The sequence below is a fragment of the Macrobrachium nipponense genome, chromosome 16 (assembly GCF_015104395.2).
Source record: "Macrobrachium nipponense isolate FS-2020 chromosome 16, ASM1510439v2, whole genome shotgun sequence".
In the NCBI taxonomy this organism is placed as follows: domain Eukaryota; kingdom Metazoa; phylum Arthropoda; class Malacostraca; order Decapoda; family Palaemonidae; genus Macrobrachium; species Macrobrachium nipponense.
Window position 1 is genome coordinate 57512080 of NC_087209.1, and position 21996 is coordinate 57534075.

At 46.9% G+C, this 21996-nt stretch overlaps 1 protein-coding gene across 1 annotated transcript in view; it reads left to right on the forward strand.

The window, feature by feature from the left end:
• The window catches only part of LOC135195728 (rho-associated protein kinase 2-like), a 166614-nt gene that overhangs the window by 59076 nt on the left and 85542 nt on the right, over positions 1–21996 (forward strand). Inside the window, 3 exon segments of the mRNA XM_064222155.1 lie at positions 13185–13400; positions 13830–13976; positions 21602–21874. Coding sequence (XP_064078225.1) covers positions 13185–13400; positions 13830–13976; positions 21602–21874 — 636 coding nt within the window.

The window sequence follows — 21996 nt, forward strand, 5'->3', positions numbered from 1 at the left end:
AGGGCGTCCTTTCGTTAAGTTTTTTGTAATATTGAAGACGAAGGAGCTTCCTCTTAAGTTGTTCCCTTATTCATGATCCTAGAGGATTAGCTTTAGTCGCCACATGTTGGCCTCTAAGAGGTTGGATTCACAGGAGGTCATGTAATTCAGAGAATTGTCCAAAGACCCTTCCCGAGAGAATCGGTGTAATCTAACATCGTCACTTAGTGAAGTATCTGATATCTCTCCTCTGAGTCTAAAGGCGTTCAGGACTATTGAGAAGCAATAAGATCTTCAAGATTAATGGCAGTCTCTTGGCCAAGGCAAAGCAGGTGCTGCCTATTTTCAGTGTTCAATCGGAGGGTGCCGTTTCTGGAGATAGTGAAGGGAAATGACTGTTCCTCCACCTCGACCTCTGAATTTCTTTATGGTTCTATCTTTCCGTATGAAGTATGAGATAAGCTAGAAGTCCTAACTATTGTAGAATATGCAAATATGTTGTTGACGGCCTCTAGGCTCAGAGATTCGGTTCTGTCAAACAACAAAGCTTCACGATCTTTGAGGTCTGGGGAGATCTTGAAATTCTCTGGATCGCAGGTTCCGGCATGGAACTTAGACGTAGTCTGAGTTTCTGATGCCAAAAGCATTTCGAACCTATCCTTTCTGCGAAGACGTAGTCTGAGTTTCTGATGCCAAAAGCATTTCGAACCTATCCTTTCTGCGAACTTAATACACGTGACCAGAAAGGCTAACATTCTAACCGCTCTAGCCACGGCAAAGAGGGTTAGTGAGGTTTTAGCCATCATCAGAGGTTTTAGCTTTAAAGGACATATGCGGTCTGTCCTCTAAGCCTTCCGTTCTTGATAAGAACGAAAACCTGTCTAACCCTTGACCCGAAGGCTTGGAGACCAAGGGTATGGCACAAATTATTGGGCAAGGGCATTAGAGTCTCCTGTGCCCTGTCGGGTCTCTCAAGTTTTATCTTGATAAAACTATAGAAAGTCGAGGTCAACGGACAATCTGCGGTGTTCCGTAAAAGACCAGACTGGTTCATGTCCAAGAACACCCTGGCATTATAGTCAAGGAGTTCTTTTAAGAAGTCTCATTCATTATGTTTGCATAAAGATTTGAGATTTTTTCTTAATATGAATGCTCAAGAGGTGAGGGCGCGGCCTCGGAAGCATTTCAACAAAGCATGACACTCAGTAACATCCTGAGTGCCACGCTTTAGCGAAGCAACTCTGTGTTCGCTTCACACCTCCCCACGGGATGTGAAGACGACATTTTGCAGATCTTGTAAGTCGCTAGGACCATACATATCCGTAGAATTATATTATTGGGGGCAGCAAGCAACACGAATCCTATCCTATAGAAAAGGGATAGGTGTGCTTTTAACTTTGAAGGGTTGGTCGCTTGAAGGCGCGTTCCTTTTCTTTAGCCTAGAATGTATGGAACTAACTTTGATAGGTTAGGTCAGGTGGTGGTTTTAGCTTCGTTGCCCTCAGAAGTATGGTCATATGGTCTAGTCACATTGTGGTCACGCCCCCGTTGACAGATCATCTAGAGCGCACCAGCATTACAGGTCTCTACCTCGCTGGCAACTCTAGTACGCAGAAGCAGACTTGGTGACAGTAATCACGAAGTCGGCTATGCTAACAGGTGAGGAACCAAGATGTATATCATCTACTAATTTAGTTTCGCAAAAAATCCTATTCTGTCTCTTCCCACCTCCGAAGGTGGGATTCAGCTATATATATATATCTGTCAGGTAAGTTTCATGAACAAAATGTTATTGTTATAATACAATTAAGTTTGTTCATACTTACCTGGCAGATAATATATAATTAAAGTGCCCACCCACCTCCCCTCAGGAGACAGTGGCACTGATAAAATATGAATAGAAAATGGGAATAGTTCCTGATATCCGCCTCCCAGCGGTGGGAATGGGTACTACCACCTGGCCGCCCACCACTGCGTGTGCCGCGAATTTTGAAATTCTGTCGGACTTCGGAGAATACAGCTATATATATATCTGCCAGGTAAGTATGAACAAACTTAATTGTATTATAACAATAACATTTTCATTGAAACTTTCTGGTGTCTTCCCCTCATGTTTTTTTTAAATGTTAAATTGGTCAGGTGAGTGTGGTTTGGTGAAATTTGTAGGGGCAAAATAATTTTGGAACTAGCTTATTTTTCCTCCTCCTTTGTAAGAGAAATACAGACATAGGCTTGTGTAGTAAAGAGAAAAAACTAGAATACCTAAAGAAGGAAAGGGTTTTACGTGTATGGAAGGGGTATGGCTTTGATGAACGTTCATCCTATCCTGCTGCATTTAGTCACAGTGACTTGGTTTTACCTGATCAGGTTTAGTTTGAGCTAATTTGCTTTGGTGGTGTTGAAGGGCAAGATTATTATTACAGCATTTTAGTGTAATTTGGAAATGGAAATTATCATTTTATCAGGGCCAATTACTTTTGTATTGTGAAGGGTAGATAAGTTCTGTGTAATTGTTTACAAGGATCCAATATAAGGCATACTGAGTGAGAACCTTCATAGAAGGTAGTTTATCTTTTTTTGTTTATCTTTGTATGCCTGCGGTGGGGATATATCAGCATGCTTTATGTACATCAACATGAGAAACAGTTGTATATGATAATGCTCAACTTTTGATCATTGTTAAACAACCTTTCAAAGATAGGATTGTAAGGTAAATGAAGACAACAGATGTTACAGGTTATTAAGTATGTAGCATTTATGTTCTGTAACAGCTGTGCAAGTATCACTAGCCCCTCAATTTAAATCATGATCCTGACTTGGGTGAGCGAGTAAGAACACTTTTTGATTACGTACTTGGTAAGCTGCGTTAGTAATTAATATATTTCATTAAAATATAAATAAATTTATATTTCATAAATATAAATCTATATTAAACTAAAAGATAATTAAACACGAACAAGTTGAAAATTTGACATTGGATGGGTAGGTTAGTAAATAGTTAACCATTAATAGGTAACCTAAGTTTGGCTTGTCATGTTGAGTAATATGATTTTTATCCTCTACATTGAAGTAGATGAAATCCAAAATGTTTTTGTCAAGTTTTAAGAAAGATATGTCACTGGCATTTCTTTTCCCAAAAATTTAAGAAAAAGTGAAATTGTGTTAAGATTTGACAGAAGATCAAGGTGTGGAAACAAAAAATTACCATTTCTTGACTTCTTATTTAACACTAATTTAACCCTAAACTGTCAAGAATTGTAGGAATAGAAAAGGTTATGAACACTTTATGTTGTAGGTATTTGGATTTTTAAGCATAAACCAAAAAGGCATTGTAAACAGTCATATTCCCAGTATGTATAGCTTTTTGCAACATTAGATATGAGATGGGCTGAAGTTTTGATCCCATGTGCTTATCTTTGAAGGTGGTAGGTACAAAGCTTTCCCTATTCATAGCTTTAGATTGCTTTCCCAGTTAGCTATATTGCTATTTCCTGGAGATTGCATGTATGTATAGGTGTGGTTTTATTTATACCTTTATGTAATTACAAATGCTTTCTTTAATGATTTTTGGCAGTTTTTAGATGTACAGTAGTTATTATGAACTCAGGGTTCTGTACGTACATGATTACTCATATTTAATTATGCTTTTATGGTGATTTGTGACAGTGGCTGTCCTCAGAGAATAGATATTTAGTTTTTAGCTGCAGCTGAATAATAATAATGTTTGGCTGACATATAATATTTGCTTATAACAGTAGTGCTCTTCCCTACAGAATACATGATTTGGGATTGGATAAAGGTATGCATATTATAACTAGTTACCATAAATTATTCTCTAAGAATGTTGTGTGCTGTGACTTGTAAATTTGTATGTTTTAGTAGGTTTTACATCATTCAAATCTTATTGCCCTGGAGATTTACTCCCTTCCTATGTATATACCACAAGTTAAGCTTTGATTTTTCTAAGAGTTTTGAGTTTTTGCATCGTTTGTGGTTATCTTGTTTTATTTTTTGCTACTTAGTGAGGTAAAGCATGTTTCAAGAAGAAAAAGTGTTAACTAAACCAGTGAGTCAGAAAATTATTGCATGTGTGCTTTTCTTTTAACTGCATTGGTGAAGCTCACCCTTTTATATTGTTAGATGAGTTTTGAGCAAAGGAAGTTGCGTATTCTCTGCAGGTATTAGTTATCCAAATAGAATTCCTTTTGGCTGGAGTGTCTGCCATGTGTACCGGCAAACTGCATGACTGTGCTGTGCAGACCAGAAACTGACAGTGCCAGTGGGTATCATCATTTCCCATGACTTCCTCATGGATTTTCAATAACCAGGTTGCTTGGGTTGTTTGTTGGGGTTCTTTTATCAAATCCCTTTCAGTCAGTGCTGTTGCTTCACCTTCAATTACAAAGAAACAACTAAAAGTGTAATCTTCTGTCATGAAGAAACTTCAAAGTAGTCTGTTCTCTTGTCCAAGATGATGACATCTCAAAAAAAGGTTCAGAAGGCAATTATCTTTTGAACAGAAACTTGCTGCAAGCACTCTCTCTCTCTCTCTCTCTCTCTCTCTCTCTCTCTCTCTCTCCTCTCTCTCTCTCTCCTCTCTCTCTCTCTCTCTCTCTCTCTATATTTAATACATATATTTTTTGGCCATTTTGCTGCTATGTGGGTGGTATTTGAGTAACTTTTCTTGTCTACTTGTTCTCATCTGATTTTGCTTTTCTTACCACAGACTGCTACTCATTTGTTCCGATACGTAATACAAACCATCGGTCCTTTAACAATAGGAAGTAGCTAGCGGCAGCTGGAACGGTCGTAAGCTTCGAACAAGGGGAGAACGGTAGTTAACTGCTTGTCCGATCGTCGCGCGCCGCGCGACTGGGAGGTAAACAAACCACTTTTGCTTTCGGCCGTGTGTGGGAAGGACGTGTTCGCCATCGCTCTGCCCGCTTGTCGTTTGCTTCAATTCTTGAGTATTTGGTTTCTATTTCTGTGTATCAGGAGTGATAGTAAGTACTTTTTTCTCTATTTCAATTGATTACAATGAGTGAATCAGAGGAAATTGAAATTTCACCGCGCCCCTCCAGTCGCCCGTAGAGTGTGTACCGGGCGAGAGGGACGTAAATGTGGGGTTCAGGTCCTTTGTGGAGGTGGACCCCCACGAGGTTTGTACTCGTTGTCGAGGGCGAGAGTGCTCTCGTAACGAGCCATGTATGGTTTGTATGAATTGGTCCGAGGCGCAGTGGGTGCTGTACGAGGGCAGGAAGAAACTTAGGCCGGCCAAGAAGTCATCGGAAAGTCCAGTGACTCCTTTGGTGACGGACACTTCGTCCTCTTTCCTGCCTCCCGGCCAGCCCCCACGGTTTGCGCCTTCCCCTGCGGGGGGGTAGCGGAGTCCGTTTCCTCTCTCGATCCGTCGAGTGTGGGAGGAGGGCGCCCGCTACCCGGACGTACGTTTTGTATTCGGGGTCTTCTGTCCGCTCTGGGGGGGAATTTCGCCCCCCAGGCGCGGGGAAGCCCCAACCCTCCTATTAACCCGACTCTTGCTTCCGCAGGTGTGTCAGCAGCGAAGGACGACTTGGGACAGGTGTGGGAGTCGCTGGGACTGCAGGGAGTGCCCAGCATCCAAGGGTTGATACAGCGGTTGGCGGGGTCGGCCGTGGTCACTCATGGTGCGGTGACCACCACGACGACCACATTAACTACCCCTGCGTATGAGATGCCACCACATCTTGTATATACGCCTCACATAATGTCGGTGACACCCACGGTGGCAGTACAAAAACCAATTGCCGCCGTTCCAAAGAGGACGATGCCACCACCACCTGGATTTTTTCCTTTGCCGACCCCGGACTTCCGCTGCCCCAAGAGTACCCCCCTGGACCTGCCGCCAGTGCCACGGATGTCGGTGACTGTCGACAGGACGCCTGGCTCTCCCTTAGTACCTGCCGTGCCTGCCGTACCTGTGGCCGCTCCAGCGACTCTTTCCTTTTCAGGTGCACATTCAATTTCAGATGTTCCTGCTGTTCCTGCTGTTCCCGGACCTGTTCCTGCCGTTCCCGCTGCTGGTGTTGCTAGTACAGTCTCAGGTCCTTCCGGACAGGTGCAGTCGGGCCCTGTTGGCTTCGGCAACTGCCCCGGCTCCCTCCTGGATGGAAGACCTGACGTCTGTCCTGCGGAGCCTGGCGAAGAGAAGAGGAAGAGGAAGAAGGTGTCGTCATCGTCTTCATCGTCTTCTTCGTCGTCTGCTGCCTCTCCTTCCCCTTCGACTTCTAAGGCCAAACAGCCGAAGAAGAAGAAGGTTGCCTCCTCCCCCTAAGAAGACTCCTTCGGGATCTTCTAAGGGCCCGGCTCGCTCAGGCGAGCTGGGGAGCTCTTCTGCTGGTCCTCCTGTTTCCTTCGGGTGCGGGGGGGGCCCGTCGCTTCTTCTGCAAAGAAGAAGTCGACGGGGACCAGAGGTGCATCAGCTTCGGCTGGTGCGTCCTCACCTGGTGCTAGTGGTTCTGCCGCTAAGCCAGGTTCCGTCTCGGCTGCTTCCCGTTCGCGAGAAGCACCGAGTGGACGCTCTTCTAAAGAGGACCGTCCAGCCAAAGTTTCGACGGCCGAGCTCGCTCGCCGTCAAGACAGCGGCACGGAGCAGAAGACTGGCGAGAGTCGTGCACACGACTCTCGCCAGGCCACTGGACGCTCTCGCAGCGACCAGCCGGCTGCTCGGGCTGACGTGACGGTCATGGACGGCCACGGGTTGAGGCGAGGAAGGAGTCCCCACGGCCGCCGGTACCAGCCACGGCTAGTACCATCGGTTTTTGACGCGCCGAGAGGACGCTGGCCTGTCTCGACGCGAAAGGGAGCCTAGCAGTCACCCGTCCGCCGCTCCCGATGGGACCGGGGCGGAGACGGTGACCAGCGGCAGCTCCGCTGACGCTAGAGAGCGGTCTGACGTTCTCAGCCGAGCCAATCGCCCAGGCGAGCGGCGACGCTAGGCCTGCTGCTAGACCGTCACCGCGGGTTGACGATCGGCAGCAGCCCTCTGCGCACGCTGGTCCTGCCAGCGAGCGCGGGGGGAGCGTCAGGTCTGCCTCTCCTATACCTTCAACCTCCTCGGGCTATACCGGGAGGAGCGAGGTACCAAGGAGCGATCACGAGAGGTGCGCCGCTCGTGACCCAGCTATGACGCCGTACGGCTCAGGCACGGTCTTAGGACCGACCAGGACGTACGCGCAAGTAGTTGGAGGCGACCGTCAGGGGTCTGTCGCTGTTCCTCCTTCTGAAGGAGGAGTATCGAGGGATATGCTCTTGTTGGAGGGACTGGACGGTCCTACTCCACAGGACGCTGTGACGCCCGAGATACAGAGGAACTTCGCGGAAGTCATTAAGCTGATGCGTCTGCATAATGGCCTCGCGGAAGGATCGCCGCTACCACCATCAGAGCCCACGTCCCGGCTCGAGTCATTTTGGGGTCCCAAGAGGGAGCCCAAAATGATGATGGGGTTGCCGCGATCAGAGCTTGCGGACTCAGTCCTGGATCAGGTGGAGAATCTCGTCCAGGACGGGAGGACTCGCTAAAATCCGGACGGTCCTCTAAGCTGCTTCCTCCTCCTCTACAGCGGCAGAGGCGTTTTTTTTTACGTGCCATCAGAAGACCCGATACTGCCGAAACAGGTTAACCCGGAGTTAGCGAGGCTGACTCCAGGTGTCCCTGCAAGCAGCTCCTGGTCGGAGAACCTATGGTTCTCGCAGCAGGAGGCACTTGCCCTGGAATCTACCGCTATGGCAGCATTCCAGGCAGTTTCCTGGTTGGATTTGTGGTCCCTCACAATATCCAAGGTGGCGGCCGGCTCCGGGAGTTCTGCTCTCGAAGACGACGCCTCCTTCAGGAGACTGTGCCAGTCTGGAGGAAGAGCAATCTCTTACCTCGCCCATCAGACTGCTAACCTGTGGGCCAACTTGGTTCTTCGGCGTAGGGACGCAGTCCTTACCCGAGTGCCAAGGGGGCTGGGCGTGAGGCGGCACTCGGGCTAAGAAATGGACCTCTTAGGAGTTCCCCAGCTCTCTTTCCTGGAGAGATGGTGGACGCTGCGGTGGAACGGCGGCGCACTGACGAGAGTGACCGCTTAGTCCACCAGGCAGTCTCGAGGTTTCTGGGCAACCTCGAGTAACTGCGGCCAAACCAAAGAGCTTGGCTAGCGCTTCCACGGCGGCGAAGACGGTTGCACCGTCCAAACCCCGTGTGAAGACTCCAGTTGTTTCGACTTCTGCGAGAGGAGGCCGCAATCAGCCCTCCTCCCAGCCCTCCTTTCCCCGAGGAAGTGCTGGAAAGAAGTCGAAACGAGGAGGGAAACGCTAGGGACGGCGTTCCCCCTCACCTGCTGCCGGAAGTGGGGGGGTGCCTGGCGAGCCATTGGGCGACTTGGCAGCGCTACGGCGCCGAGAACTGGATAGTAGACGTCCTTCGGGAGGGATATCTACTACCCTTCGAGTCTCGGCCCCCCCTCACTCCAAACCGGTCCATCTACAGACCTATGTCCGGGGATCAGCAAAGGACAACGCTCTTCGACAGGAGATCAAGACCATGCTGGCGAAACGAGCTGTAGAAAATCGTGGAGGACCAGTCACCAGGCTTTTACAGCCGCCTCTTCCTAGTGGTAGAAGGCATCGGGGGGCTGGCGCGCCGGTGATAGACCTCTCTCCCCTGAACCGCTTCGTTCGCACGACGCGGTTCACGATGGAGTCGGCACGCTCAGTGCTCGACTCGATCAGGGGGAACGATTTCATGCTTTCGGTGGACCTGAAGGACGCGTATTTTCAAATACCCATCCATCAGTCCTCCAGAAAGTACCTCCGCTTCATCTTCGACGGGACGGTGTACCAATTCAGGGCACTTTGTTTCGGTCTCTCAACCGCCCCACAGGTGTTCACGCGAGTGTTCACTCTGGTGTCGGCTTGGGGCCCATTCGAACGGGATACGTCTTCTGAGTATCTCGACGATTTGGCTGTCCTGGCGAGCTCCCGCTCGCAGTTGCTACAGGACAGAGATCGACTCCTCAAGTCGCGATCTGGGGATCGTGATAAACTATCGAGAAGTCCGATCTCGAACCCAAGCAGAAGATGAAGTACCTGGGTATGCTGATAGATACGGTAGCAGGGCAAGTCTTTCCCGCAGACTTGCGTATCAGCAAATTCAGGGAGGCAGCCGGCCGGTTCCTGTCGCGGCAGGAACAGGCAGCACAGCAATGGCAAGTCGTGATCGGCCATCTGTCGTCACTCGATAAGTAGTCCCTCACGGGCGTCTTCACCTGCGGTCTCTCCAGTGGAGGCTAAGGGAGAGTTGGTCTCAGGCCAAGGATCCTCCTTACTTTCCTGTGGCTATCACGGACAAGGTGAGGCAGGACCTAGCCTGGTGGCTCGACGACAAGAACCTCTTAAGAGGATGCCCATACGCACTCCCCCCCCCGGAGATGCTTCTGTTCTCAGACGCATCGACCGAGGGATGGGGCGCACACCTGGAGGATTTGCTGACTGCAGGTGTGTGGGACCATCACGAAAAGCACCTTCACATCAATGTCCTGGAACTCAAGGCGGCGTTTCAACGCTCTCGAGAGTTTCGGGACCGCTTGGTGGGACACTCAGTGGTGTTGATGTGCGACAACACCACAGTAGTGGCATATGTCAACAAGCAGGGGGGCTAGTGTCTCTTCCGCTCCAGCCGTTGACGGTGCAGGTGCACGAGTGGGCCACGGCTCACTCGATAGAGCTGTCAGCAACGCTACATTCCAGGCAAGAGGAATGTAGTAGCGGACAAGCTCAGTCGTCGGGATCAGGTGATGGTGATAGGGACCGAATGGTCCCTACACCAAGATGTGGCGGAAAGGCTCTTCAACGGTGTGGGGGCGACCGGTCGTAGACCTGTTCGCCACCCGGCACAACAGGAAGACCCAGGTGTTTCTTCTCGGCCGTGCCGGACCCATGGGCAGCTGCAGAGGACGCTCTCCAACACCCCTGGGACAACCTCTTCGCTTACGCCTTTCCTCCCTTCTGTCTGATTCGGAAAGTGATCAGTCGAGCGCTGGTCACTCCCAATCTCAGAATGATCCTGGTGGCTCCCAAACGGCCTCAAGCCGTTTGGTATCCGGACCTGCTGGCTCTTCTTGCAGACGCACCGAGAGAGCTACCCAACTGGCACAACCTTCTAGCCCAGCCACACGTAGAACGGTACCACCGAGCAGTCCAGTCCCTTCAACTTCACGGCTGGCTGTTATCCACCATCTCTTGCGAACGAGAGGCTTTTCTCGTAGCGCAGCAACAGAGATGGCTGGATACGTCAGACAGTCCTCTGCAGCGGTATACCAGGGGAAGTGGGCCGTCTTCTGTGGTTGGTGTCGTAGACAGGGTCTGTCTCCTCAGAGCCACTCTTTCAGCAGGTAGCGGATTTCCTCGTGTTTCTTCGCCGAGAGAAGCTCCTCTCAGTACCCACAGTTAAGGGATATAGAGCCGCTCTGGCTCTCGTCCTAAAACTGAGGGACTGGACATCACGAATTCGTTCGAGATATCCTTGCTAATGAGGAGCTTCAAGAAGGTCTTGCCCACCCAGGGAACTCAGGCCCCCTGCGTGGGACGTGACTCTCGTCCTTAGGAGTCTGACTCGAACACCGTTCGAGCCACTCCGATAGTCGTCAGACAGGGATCTGACCCTCAAGACCCTCTTCTTGCTGGCCCTGGCATCGGCGAAGAGAGTAGGGGAACTACATGGCCTTTCTTTTGATGTTAAACATACCAGAGGCTGGGGATCTGTGACGCTCGATTTCGTCCCGAACTTCGTAGCTAAGACTCAGAATCCGTCGATCCCTGACGACAGGTTCGAGTCTTTCACGATCCCCTCCTGCTGGACTTTACAGATAACGATGCGGATGAGATGCTGCTTTGTCCTGTGAGGGCGCTACGGCGCTATCTGAAGAGAACTCGACATCTCAGGCCTGAGTGTCGACGCCTCTTCGTTAGCACTGGGTCACCAAGAAAGAAGTCTCCAAGAACACGCTTTCTTTCTGGCTACGTGAGGTGATCAGGAGAGCGTACGAAGCTGATGGTAGCGACGACATCCGTACGCTCCGACCGAGAGCCCACGAAGTCAGAGGTATCGGACCCTCCTTAGCGTTCCGTAAGAACTTCTCCGTGGCGCAGGTCCTGAAGGCAGGTGTCTGGGCCAACCAGACCACCTTCACGTCCTTCTACCTTCGGGATATTGCCCACAAGTCCTTGGATACTTTTTTTCCTTGGGACCTGTGGTGGCTGCTCAACACGTTGTGTAAGCTTACCCAGCACCCGAGCAGCAGAACAGCCATCGATTCCTGGTATGACTGGGAGAATGCATGTGTGAATGAGAGAGTGACTGGCTTCTCTTCACCTCTTTTCTACCTCTACCTGTGGGCAGAGGGATACGGTCGTTACCTTGCTGGAAAGGAAGTCAGATGCAGGTAAGCTATTCAACAGAGCTCCATCCTATCTCTTTAACTAGAGATAGGAGTAAATATCCACCACTTCTCCAACAAGGGGGAGAAGTGGATGCCAACATGAGACAAACCCATTACTTTAACATTGGCTCATGTCAAGGAAAAAGTTCTTACAATGCTGGTACGAAGAGATACGCTTGCCTCTCTCTTAGTACTCGGCCCAGAGGTCTGACCATTGATCCTGCGGTGCACACCCCGATCAATCGGACAGAGGCTTGGATCCCTCCCTCGCTCTTACGACCAGGGAGGCATTACAGGGATGGACGAACACCAGTCTGTTCATCAAAAGACTCAGATTCCACCCACCAAGAAGTGAGTCTTCCTATTGTTAAAGGACCGATGGTTTGTATTACGTATCGGAACAAATGACAATTTGTCGAAAATTGCATTTTTCCTAACTATACAAACCTGAGGTCCTTTAACATAAAGTCCCTCCTCATGCCGCCCCTCACTCTGCGTATTTGCATGGGCCAAAAGCAAAAGTGATTTGTTTACCTCCCAGTCGCGCGCGCGCGACGATCGGACAAGCAGTTAACTACCGTTCTCCCCCTTGTTCGAAGCTTACGACCGTTCCAGCTGCCGCTAGCTACTTCCTATTGTTAAAGGACCTCAGGTTTGTATAGTTAGGAAAAAAATGCAATTTTCGACAAATTGTCATTTTACTTCATGGCCTTTCTAGTCTGGCAGATAAATTTGATTATCCCTACTCTCACTTATATATGCTATATATGTATATGGGTTATATATATTTATTATTTAATAATGCCCAGATCTCTTTTATAAATGTAGATACTTTTAGTCATTTACAGGTAGTGCAGCTCTCTTTTCCACTTCATCCAGACTGTTACTACTCTTTTCATTGTGGTGACCACATGATACCAGCTTCATTCCCTGATTAAAGCTAATGGGAGCGTCTTCCACCTCTGCATCATTTGCGGTCGTGTGCATCGCATACCATCTGTTTCTTTGCCTTGACTGACTTTTTCCTTTTTTTCTCCCTTCGGGTTTGCCATAGTGTGGTTTTTCTCTGGTTTATTTTTTAGTCCTTTTTCTTGTTGCTCTTTCAACACTCGAACATCTCTAATAAGTCATTTTCCTCTTGGTTATGTAATAGTTTTATCGTTCAATTTAACTGGTATTGTATTGCATGTAAATTATGTAGGCTTAGGATTTTATCATGTAAGGTTTCCATTATTCAATTGTAGTTTTGTCCAATACAAGGTTTGATTTGCTTTAAGAATATTTTATCACAAAAGAGAATGTTTATGGGACCTGTTAGTGATTACAATTTGTTGTTTATTAAGCTGTTAAAATCAACACTGAAAAATGTCTATTCTACTCAGATAGTGTGCTTTTGCTTTAGTATATGTTCAAAGTGCTTCTATACTTTGACTAACTTCAGAACACTACAACTATTGGTCATTTCTAGTCCAGTGTGTTTTCCTGACTAGATTCACTCTGCCTGGTGTAAATGCGTTTATGGCAGATATCTCTTTCATGAAGCGCTGGCACAGTAACCATAATGTTTCTTGGAGAATTGAAGAAAAGGAAATATGTATGCATTTAGAGGTATTCATGCAAGTTGCTACATGAAAGTAGTTGTCCATTTACTAAACATTTTTTCAGGATGTAGCATTGATATTTTCTCTTGGTTAATCTTAAGCATTCAGTTGTCAATAATCTAACGGCAGTCATTTCTTTCAGACAAATGATGGAACAGATGCCAGTGAGTTGCCAGGATTAAGAGCACAGTTAGAGCACCAGAGGAACATCATTGACGAGTTGGAAAATAAGCATAAAACATCAATATTGCAATTGGAGACAATTACTCGGAAAGACCAGGAAAAGCAGCAGGAGCGAAGGGATCTCGATCGCAAGCTTGCAATTTTACAACATGACCTTAAGGAAGCTCAAAGGAAGGCAAGTGCTTTCTATGTTTATGTTCATGTTTTGGCTATTGGTTTTGTGCAATAGGAGAAATAAGTACTATAGTATTAGTGCGTTAGTTTCAATGGCTTTATTGAAAATTTGGATAAATATGCATCACATTTGTCTTTTATCAACAAAGATAAGAATTATATAGCATTGTTAGTGGTGTTCCTAATTATATTTTTTATTAATATTTCCCTGGAAAATGTGATGAGGGACAAAAATTGAGCTAAAATTCTTGTTAAAAAAGGCAGGTTTTGTTATAAGTGATGCTGAGTATCATGACAGACAAGAAATTCAGCCTTCTGAGAAAGTACGTACTCATGTTCTTGTGTGAATAATCCTTGTTGGGGCAACCCACTGACTGCAATATATGTTGAAACTGATTTCTAGATACTTATTTATAAGTTTTTTTGTCAGGCTGATTATGAGGGCGATTGTAGGCGGAAACTCGATGGACTATACCAAGAGCTTAAGAAGAAGTTGGAAGATGAACAAAACAAACGAACGCGGGATTTGTCGTCGGCCTTACAAACAAATGATAAATTGAACTCTTTGGAAAAGCAGGTGAGTGTGTTTACGGGTAATACCAATATTTGGCATAAAATCACCACTATCATCATCATTAACTTTAAACATCTGATTTTCCATCATGTTATCAGATATGACATGTTCTTTTTTTATGCTTTGTGTGGGTAGAAGTTTGTTTCTTATGGGTAACTGCTAGTATATGGATTCTTGGAGTTAAAACACGCATAGTGTCAAGAACTGTTGCAGTATCTAAAATAGCAAATATTAAAGCCTTCCCTTATGAAAAGAAAGCAACCTATATTTTACGCTTTAGGGAAGTGGCATGTCTCTCATGCCATGTCTGTAGTATCCAATGTATTTGCAATATTGATACAGTTGAACCATGGTAATTTTTTTCCCATTTGAACAGGATTGGGCATAGTACATCCATTTATTGTATTGTGGGTAATGGTACACCATGGCTGGCTTGGTGTGATGTTGTTTTGTAAAGTAAATAATATGATGCCTGCCCAAATAGTATTAGAGTGGTTGTACCTCCTTGGTAAATCTGTTCCTGGTAATCAGAAGAGGGTGATATTGATGCCTTCATCTCATGTGTGGAGATAGTTTGACATTTTGTACAAGTAACTTACCCAGCAGATATATACTTAGCTATAGACTCGGTCGTCCCGACAGAATTTCAAAACTCGCGGCACACGCGACAGGTAGGTCAGGTGATCCACCATTCCCGCCGCTGGGTGGCGGGGTCTGGAACTATTCCCGTTTTCTAAGCCATAATTTCTCTGTCGGGTTGAACGGAAGGAACACCATATTGTTCGTTCCTCCATCTTGGATTTCAACTCGTTTGCCGAGAATTTGGGGGGGATTGGTTTTTTTGGTGACGTATTCTGTTTTTTTCTCTGGCTTGGCATACGCTTATTGTGGACTGTTTTTCGACTTTGGTTTTGACTACTCTTTCACGATGTCTGACGCTAAGGCTTCACCTATGTTTAGAGTTTGCAGTAGGGAAGATTGTAAGGTTAGGCTGCCTAAATCGGCATTAGATCCTCATAGTATTTGCGCTAAATGCAGGGAGAATGAATGTTCTTTTATTAACACCTGTGTGGAATGCGAGAACCTTACGGAGCTTGAATGGAAGGAATTATCATCATATGTTAGGAAGCTTGAGAGAGATAGAGTGAGAAAGGCTTCAGCTAGGTCATCTAGTAGATCTTGCTCCTTAGAACAAGAAATTAACTCTCCTTCTAACAATTTTCCCTTAGCCTCAGCTGCTTCTCCCTGTTCTGAATCCAAAGATTCTTCGTCAGAGAGGGAAAATGTAAAAGCTTCAATTAAGAAACTTCAAGCTCAGCTACGAGCTCTAAACCAAGGTAAGAGTGGTTGATAGTGACTTGTGCAGTGTCCCCAGTGCAGTGGAGGGGGCGTCTGACCGGTTCCTCATTGCTCCTAGGCCTAGACCGCTTCCAAACTCCCAGGACCAGGGGAGGAGGAATGTCGAAAGCCGCAGGGAGGATGCAGAACATCCCCAACGGTCAGGCGTCCCTTCGGCAGATCCTGTTGTTAAGTCCCAGGCTGCCTCGGATTGCCGCAGAAAAGGCGTCCTAAAGGAGTGTTTTTTCGGCCTCAGACTCTTCCTCTCCTAAACGAGGATGGAGTTCGGCCTCTCTTTCGCGCCCTTTGAAGAGAGCCTGGAAGGCGCCTAAAGGAGACGCGGCTGACTCCAGCCCAGAGCGTTTTTCCCGAGGATTGGCCTTCGGGACCTAAGAAGACTAGACAAGAGGAGCCTTCTCTTCAGGATCCTACGAAGAAGTTTTGGTTAATCTGCAAGAGCAGTTAGCTTCTCTCGTAGCTCTTTTGCTAAGGACTCTACAAGTGGAAGGATGTCTCGCTCCTGTTAAGAGTTCCGCTAAGCGCCCCCCCGCTTCGTATAGGAGAGAACCCTCACGATCTCCAGGGCGTTTATCGCCTTCGTCGAGAGACTCGTCTGATAGGAGTTGTTCTCCTGAGAGAAGAGCCCTTTCGCCCATATAGGCTGTCTTCCCCGAAGCGCCCTCTGAGACGCCGCGAATCGAGGAGAAGTCTCGATCGGTTAGGTGCAAGGAACCGGAAAACCGATTTAGGTATCAGGATCCCTTGGGTCTGTGCAGGACCAGGAGGCCAGACAGGCGCAAAGAGGCAGCAAGACGCAAGAAAGGGCGTCAAAGAGCCTCTTAGAATAACACAGGATTCAGGACGTCAGGATTCTGCTAGAAGGCAGGAATCAGGACGCTATGAGCCAGGACGCCAGGAGTCAGGGCGCCAGGAGTCAGGGCGCCAGGAGTCAGGGCGCCAGGAGTCAGGGCGCCAGGAGTTAGGACGCCAGAAGGCAGGACGCCAGGAGTACGTTAGGCGTCAAGTGTTAGGGCGCCAAGAGCCTGTTAAGCGTCAGGAATCAGGACGCGGGGATCTTTTCAAGCGCCCTGAATCAGGAGCCCAGGAGCCTAGCAAGCGCCACGAACCTGACGAACCTAGACAACAAGAGTCTAGTAGGCGCAAGAGTGTTTCCGACAGGCAGGAGCCTCACTCTTCGTATAGGAGTGCTAATGTTCCGCTCTCCCTTCTCGGGTGGAGGTTCTTCTCCCGGGAAGAGCCAGATCACTACCAAAACGATCTCCTTCTGTGGATCAGTTGGACCAGGTATCGGAAGACGAAGAGCCAGTAGATGTAGCAGTTTCTGACTACAAGAGACTTTCTCTTTTGATGCTAAGGAGTTCGGAGACTCCCTTCATCCTGCGGACCCTCCTTCACCAGGATCGTTGATGTCCAGCACTAAAGCTCTCAAGTCGTCTTACTTCGTCAAGATGCGCCCCGCTCTTAGTATGAAAAAGGCATTAAAACTTTTTCAGAGTGGTTGACTTCCAGAAGGGAAGCGGGCAAGACAGTTTTTTCCTACCCTCCTTCCAAGTTAACAGGCAAACCAGGAAGGTGGTACGAGACCAAAGAAGCTATGGGGTTTAGGTCTGCCTTCTTCCGCAGATGCGGATTTTGCTTCCTTAGTGGACTCTTCTAGGAGGAAGTCGTTGCTGTCTGCTAAGGCGACTTGGGGCATGTGTGAGCTAGACCACCTTCTAAAGGGCCTCTTAAAACCCTAGAAGTCTTCAACTTTATGGACTGGCTTTGGGAGCGTTAGCGAAGAGAGCTCAGGACACTGAACTTTGTTTCCATGGAGAACTTTTCGAGCGTCCTGGCTTGCCTGGACAGAGCGGTCATGGACGGTTCTGTGGAAGTTGCCTCTCTTTTTTGGAACGGGAGTATTAAAGAAGAGATCTGTCTTTAGCTCTTTCTTAGCAAGAGCAGTATCACCTTTGCAAAGGACATCTCTTCTTTTTGCACCGTTATCCCCGCACCTTTTTCCACAAGAGACTGTTGAGAGAGGTTTCTAAATCTCTTACGGAGAAGGCAACTCAGGATCTCCTCGACGAACTTTTTCCAGCAAAGAATCAGCAGAACAAGAAGTTTAGGCCGGCAGTGCCTATAGAGAAAAAAGAGAGACCCTCTTTTGTTCAGCCCTTCGAGGTGCCTCCTCTTCTAGAGCCCCTCTTAGAGGTCGCAGACCAGAGAGAAGGAGTAGAACCATCTAGAAGGTCCTTCGGGAAGTCTAGATGAGCAGGAAGTCCTCCAGACGAAAGAAAATAGGCGCCAGGCTACTCCACTTTGCCAAAGTCTGGGCGCGAGAGGGAGCGGACTCCTGGTTCCCTCTCTATCCTGAAAAAAAGGATACTTGATCCCTTCAGGGGAAAATCCCTCCCTTGACGACAACCTCCAGGGAGTTGACCGCAAGATACTCTGATCCGGTCCGAAAGCTTGCTATGTTGCAAGCAGTGGAACAGATGATTTCCAAGGAAGCGGTAGAACTGGTTCAAGATCTCCAGTCTCCAGGATTCTACAATCGGCTATTCCTGGTACCGAAGCATCGGGGGGATGGAGACCGGTTCTAGACGTCAGTGCCTGAATTTCTTTGTATTGAAGAAGAAATTTTCAATGGAGACGTCTTCCTCTGTTTCTATCTGCTCTTCGTCCAGGGGACTGGATGGTGTCCCTGGAACCTTCAGGCTGCGTTTTATTTTCCATGTTTGCCAAAGTCATACCTGCAGCAAGGAAGTATCTGAGGTTCATGTTCCAAGGGAAAGTGTCCAGTTCCGAGCGATGTGCTTCGGACTTTCGACTGCCCCTCAAGTCTTTACGGACATCATGAAGAATGTAGCTTATTGGCTACATCTGGAAGGGATCAGGATCTCGTTATATCTGGACGATTGGCTAATAAGAGCCCAATCGGAGAAAAAATGTCTGGAGGACCTATTAGTTACTCTAAAGTGACAAAGTCCTTAGGACTTTTAGTAAATCACGAGAAATCCATGCTGACTCCCCAGCAAAGTATTGTCTATCTGGGGATTCAGATGGATTCTCTGGATTTTTCTAGCGTATCCTTCGCAGAAAGGAGAGAACGCTGCTTAGAAAAGGTGTCAGTCTTCTTAAGGAAAGAACATTGTTCCGCGAGGGAATGGATGAGCTTACTGGGGACCCTCTCCTCGATGGAACAGTTCGTTTCCTTAGGAAGACTTCAATTTTATCTGAAGGAGAAGTGGGATTGGAAGTCCAACAATCTAGGAGATACATTTCCAATCTCGAAAGGGATCAAGGAGAATATCCGTTGGTGGTTAAGATCCACAGAAACTCTAAGCAAGGGAATCTCCCTTCGCTTACCAGAACCCTCGCCTAGCGTTGTTTGCAGACGCCTCAGATTCAGGGTGGGGAGCGAACCCTAGGTTGTTTCGCAAGAAGTGTCAGCACTTGGGAAGGATAACAAGTTGTCCGTGGCACATAAACAAGAAAGAGCTAACAGCCATTCATCTAGCTTTGGTTCATTTCGAGGAACAGGTCTCAGGTCTGGGGATTCAGATTCACTCGGACAACACAACAGCCCTCGCTTATATAAAGAAACAAGGGGGGACGCATTCCTTTTCCCTGTACGAATCAGCAAAGGATCTGCTGATTTGGGCACAGGAAAGGGAGATCTCTCTCCTCACAAGGTTTGTGCAGGGAGAGAAAAATGTCCGGGCAGATCTTGGTTAAGCAGAAAAGAACAAGTCCTACCCACGGAATGGACTCTCAATCCTCAGATTTGCCAACAACTTTGGCATCTGTGGGGAAGGCCCAATATAGACCTGTTCGCGACCAACAAGAATCACAGATTAGAAACCTATTGCTCCCCGATCTCGGATCCTCAAGCAGTAGCAGTAGACAGCTTTCTGCTAGATTGGACGGGCTTGGACGCATACGCCTTCCCTCCTTTCAAGATAGTAGGAGAAGTATTGAGGAAGTTCGCTTGCTCGGAAGGAACAAGAATGACCCTCATCGCTCCCTTCTGGCCGGCTCTCGATTGGTTCACAGAGGTGCTGGAGTGGTTAGTGGATTTTCCAAGATCGCTTCCACTAAGGAACGATCTTCTCAAACAACCCCACTTCGACAGGTTTCACAAAAACCTCCCCGCTCTAAGTCTGACCGCCTTCAGACTGTTGAAGGACTTGTCAGAGCAAGGGGCTTTTCACGAGAAGTGGCGAAGGCTATTGCAAGAGCCAGAAGAGTCTCCACTTCTAAAGTATATCAGTCGAAGTGGGAGTTGTTTAGAAGATGGTGTAAGGGAAAGAAAATATCCTCCTCCAGTACCTCTTGTAACTGCAAAATCGCAGATTTTCTCCTATATTTGAGGAAAAGACTGTAACCTCGGCAGTTTCAACAGTGAAGGGTTACAGAAGTATGCTGGCCTCAGTTTTCGACATAGAGGAATAGATCTGACGAATAAATAAAGATCTTCATGACCTTATAAGGTCTTTTGAGACCACGAAAGAACATGTAATCAAGAAGCCTAGCTGGAACTTGGATGTGGTCCTCAAGTTCCTAATGTCGGAAAAATTTGTACCGTCTCACGCAGCTTCGTTTAGAGACTTAACGAGAAAGTCATTATTCCTTTTTGCGTTAGCAACAGCCAAGAGAATTAGCGAGTTGCAAGCTTTGGAAGGTAAAGTGGGGTTTAAGAAGGATGCAGCGATTTGCTCCTTTAAACCATTTTTTCTAGCGAAAAATGAAAATCCCTCAAAGCCTTGGCCAAGAAGCTTTGAGATAAAAGGACTATCTTGTCATTAACAGGGAGAGAAACTAGAAAGGACTTTGTGTCCAGTCAGGGCACTCAAGTTACTATGGAGAAGAAGAAGTTGCTGAAAAGGTACAGAAGAAAGTCTTTGGTGCTCTGTAAGAGATCCGAAAAGAGCGATTTCTAAGAACGCCCTTACATACTTCATAAAAGATGTAATAAGGGAAGCTCACCTTAAGTGCGAAGAAGAGCATCTCAAGGTTCTCAGAGTGAGAGCTCATGAAGTGAGAGTCATAGCTACGTCTATGGCATTTCACAAAACATGGTCGCTTCAGGCTCTTATAGAGTCGACATTTTGGAGATGTAATTCGGTGTTCGCCTCGAATTACCTAAGAGACGTTAAAATTTCGTACGAAGTGCTTTGCTCTGGGAGCGTATGTTTCGGCGAATTCAGTGCTGGGAGAAGGGGCTGAGGCTAATCCTTCCTATTTAGTTTAAGGCTTTATTTACTGTTTTTATTGGTGGTTGTTTTTATTGGTTAATTGTCAGAGGGAATAGGGACCCTCTTACAATTCATAGATTGTAACAATACTAACAATGGGGTCAGGTGATCGGGTTGATTGGCTTCAGTGCTCTTTGTGATTTGTTTAATAACCTTAACTCTGTCATGTAAGAGGGCGAGTCTCCATTGATATGACAAAAGGTCAAGGCTCTTACCATGTAAGTGGGTCAGCCCCCATTGGTACGATCCAGTATAGGCTGTCGCGTAAGCGGGCTAGCCCCCATTGACACGATCCAAAGAGTTCTTCAACCATAGGTTCATTCCTCGTTGAAACTCTTGAGGCAAGCAGACTCATCGACAGTAGTCATGAAGTCTTCAGCCCAATAAGGTAGGAACTATGGATTATGTTATCCAAGAACATAGGTTGTTTTTTCCCTGTTTTTTAATGTATTTAGTTTAAGTATTATTTTGTTTTTAGCTGTCTCTTGCCCGCCACCAAGGGTGCCAATCAGCTAAGTATATATCTGCTGGGTAAGTTACTTGTACAAAAATGATATTGTTAAGATACAATAAAGTTTTGTACATACGTTACCTGGCAGATATATAACGATTAATGGCCCACAGGCAGCCTCAGGAGACAGGTGGAAGAGAAATTATGGCTTAGAAAACGGGAATAGTTCCAGACCCCGCCCACCCAGCGCGGGAATGTGGATCAACTGGACCTACTGTCGCGTGTGCCGCGAGTTTTGAAATTCTGTCGGGACGACCGAGTCTATAGCTAAGTATATATCTGCCAGGTAAGTATGTACAAAACTTTATTGTATCTTAACAATATCATTTTTTAATAGAATTGAGAATTGATTTGGTAATTCATTTTCAAAAGATGGCTTGTTTTCCTAAAATGTAATTTCATGTAAATTGAATAATGGTATCGATAACTGAAGATTGTCTCCTGTTTTTTTTTTACTTATTGTGTAACTGATTTTCACCTAATAATTTCTGATTGATTTTTTCCTTATATCTTCTCAGATAAAAGAGGTACAAGACAAGCTGAAGAATGAATCTGATGCCAATACACGGCTTCGTAAGCAGAATGCCGAGTTAACTGTCGTCAACCAACAAAAAGAGACCTCTTTAGCAGAGTACATGGACAAGTTATCTGGAATTCAGACATTGCGAGACACCCTTGAGTGTGATTTGGTAAACTTACAAGCACTCCTGGATAAAGAGAGAGCTCAGAAAAATCATCAGACTGATCTTTTTGCTCATGCAGAAAATAAACTTCAGTCTTTGCAAGCTAAGGTAAGTATTGCTAACTGGTTGGAGCTGTGAAACATACAATGTAAACCTGAAATGTTCTTGAAATATTGCGTATGAAGCAGTGCTCTGTCTATTTTTATCAGTATTTCAATTCACATTTCTAC